Source organism: Lissotriton helveticus, chromosome 5_1 (assembly GCF_964261635.1).
Source record: "Lissotriton helveticus chromosome 5_1, aLisHel1.1, whole genome shotgun sequence".
Classification (NCBI taxonomy): Eukaryota; Metazoa; Chordata; class Amphibia; order Caudata; family Salamandridae; genus Lissotriton; species Lissotriton helveticus.
The window spans coordinates 333881351-333883531 of record NC_136065.1 but is presented as its reverse complement, the minus strand read 5'-3'; the positions used below and the strand labels follow the sequence as shown (position 1 = coordinate 333883531).

Sequence of the window (2181 nt, the reverse complement as noted above, 5' to 3'; positions counted from 1 at the left end):
ATTTTCTTTCCTGAAGATGAACACCTCCACCCCACCCTCTACCTACACCCCTGCCGACATTTCCCAGGCTGCTATTTTAATTGTGTATGCATATTTTTAATTGGCAGCGGGTGTGCATATTTTTAATTGGCAGGTGTCGGGGCGAAAAAGACCCCAGGGAACAGCTATAGATGGTCCATCTGAGGCCGGGGTGCATAAGAAAAAGAACGGCTCTAGTTTCCGGCCAGGAGGGGTAAAAATAACTTGAATTATTTATCGAGTTAGCATACAGAAAGAGTTGGTGGGTGTGTGATGGGGTGAGGGTGGTGGTGGTGGTGGGGAGGAGGGGCAGGTTAACATGCCGAGCGGTTTGCGGGAGAAGAAAAAGAGGGGAGCTTTTTGTTTTTACACCTCCTGCTCATGAAATACAGGAGGGGACATTACCTGTCACGTTTTTTTTTTCTATTTTCCTGGAGGGTGGTGGGAGGGACTGGGTGAAAGGCATGAAGAGAGAGAGAGGGAGAGAGAGCGAGGGACAGAGGGAGAGAGAGCGAAGGGAGGGAGAGGCGGCACAGACATTCCCAGAGCAGAGAGAGAGAGAGCGAGGGGAAAAAACAGGGAAGGGAGACCCCGGGACCCGGTGCCCCCATTCTGCTGTCAAGGATTGCGCATTTTTTTAGGGGAAGAGGGGGGCAGGGGGGAGGGAGGGTGGGGGTCCTTCTGTTACGATTCCCGCGGATTGCCAAGCTAGACACAGGAAACTGGAGGGGGATAAAGAGCAGCTTTTTGGGGGGATTGAAGCTAGGAAAACCCCTCTCTCTTACCCCCCCTTACCCCTACCCCGGGCTGGATGTCCATGAGCTCGAACACCATGATCTTCATGATTCTGGGGGCCTCCCTCGTTATGGTAAGAAACCTTTCCTTTTACGTCCTTTAATGCACAATGTACATGTATTTATCTTTTTTTAATAGTCCATCCGTGAGTACTGTGTCTGTGTTATGTGTTTTTTATTTAAAAAAATACATTTTGGAGAAGAAAAAAAAATCTGCATTATTATTTTTCATTTATTTATTTATTTATTTACTACTGCTCCCGTATATTTTTTTAGCAATCAAACTAGAGTCGATGTTTAGTGCCATCATCCCGAGTTGACCCGATGCCTTCGTTATGGGCTCTTACAGGCAATCGCTTGCTTGATGGACATGAATACCCTGCTGGACCGCTTCCACAATTACATCCTGCCGCATCTGCGGGGCGAGGACCGTGTGTGCCACTGCAACTGTGGCAGGTGAGTGCTGCTGGCATGCCGCCCCTCCCCCTGCGCGCGCGTCTCCTCGTCTCTCTGGCACTGTGTCTCGAGGGGGGGACCAGAGGCATGTCTTCTCTGTGCAACAAAATGTGTCCTCGGGGAGACGAGAGGGAGCCGAAAGCATGCCCCCCCCCCCCCCAACGAAAGTCTGCATGGGGGTGGGGGGGCTGACATCATGTGTGCGCTGTGCTACATTGTGGTAGAGGGGTACAGGGAGCATGCCTTCCGGGTGCTAGAGCATGCGTCCTTTCATATGGGTGTTGTTGGGGTGCAGCGAGCATGCACTCTCTGTGCCAAAAGGCGTCATTTATTTATGTATTTTGGCGGTTTTATGTATGTGCAGTTTTACAGGGAGAGGCGTGGGGTCTGGTGTGAGTGCCGCAATGAGCATGCGCTCGTGTTATAATGTGTCCTCTGTGTTTGTTTTAAAGGGTGGCTGGGGCGCAAAAACAGTCCCTTCATGTGGCATAAGGTGTTTTTGAATGGTTAGATTGTGGGAATGGAGCGAGCTGGTGACGTGCACGGTGTCACCTGTGTGTATGTTTAAGGGGGGCACATATTACATGCTTCGCTTCTGTGAGAATCAATTTGTCCTCAACATGTATTGTTTTATCACTGGGGGAGATGCTGCTGACTGCCACGGGGTGCACCCCTTGTGTATGGGTAAGGGGGGGGGGGGGGGGGGCGTGCACATACCCCCCCCCCCCAGCACCCATTCCTCTCGTGGTACAATGCCCTCACTGTGCCCTCAGCGTGCCCTCACTATGCCCTCAGCGTGCCCTCACTGTGCCCTCAGCGTGCCCCCATCGTGCCCTCAGCGTGCTCTCACTGTGCCCTCAGCATGCCCTCACTGTGCCCTCGTCATGTCCTCACTGTGCCCTCAGCGTGCCCT

The 2181-nt window shown here is 52.4% G+C and overlaps 1 protein-coding gene across 2 annotated transcripts in view; it reads left to right on the top strand.

Annotated features, from left to right (window-relative positions):
• Positions 1–740: 740 nt before the first annotated feature.
• TMEM240 (transmembrane protein 240) overlaps positions 741–2181 on the top strand; it is a 281342-nt gene continuing 279901 nt past the window's right edge. Inside the window, exons 1-2 of one of the 2 annotated variants that reach the window (XM_078642410.1) lie at positions 741–886; positions 1162–1268. In XM_078642410.1, the coding sequence (XP_078498536.1) occupies positions 830–886; positions 1162–1268 (164 nt within the window). In that variant the 5' untranslated portion in view covers positions 741–829. Of the gene's footprint in view, positions 887–1088; positions 1269–2181 lie in introns of both variants that reach the window. The other variant, XM_078642409.1, reaches the window with a different exon arrangement.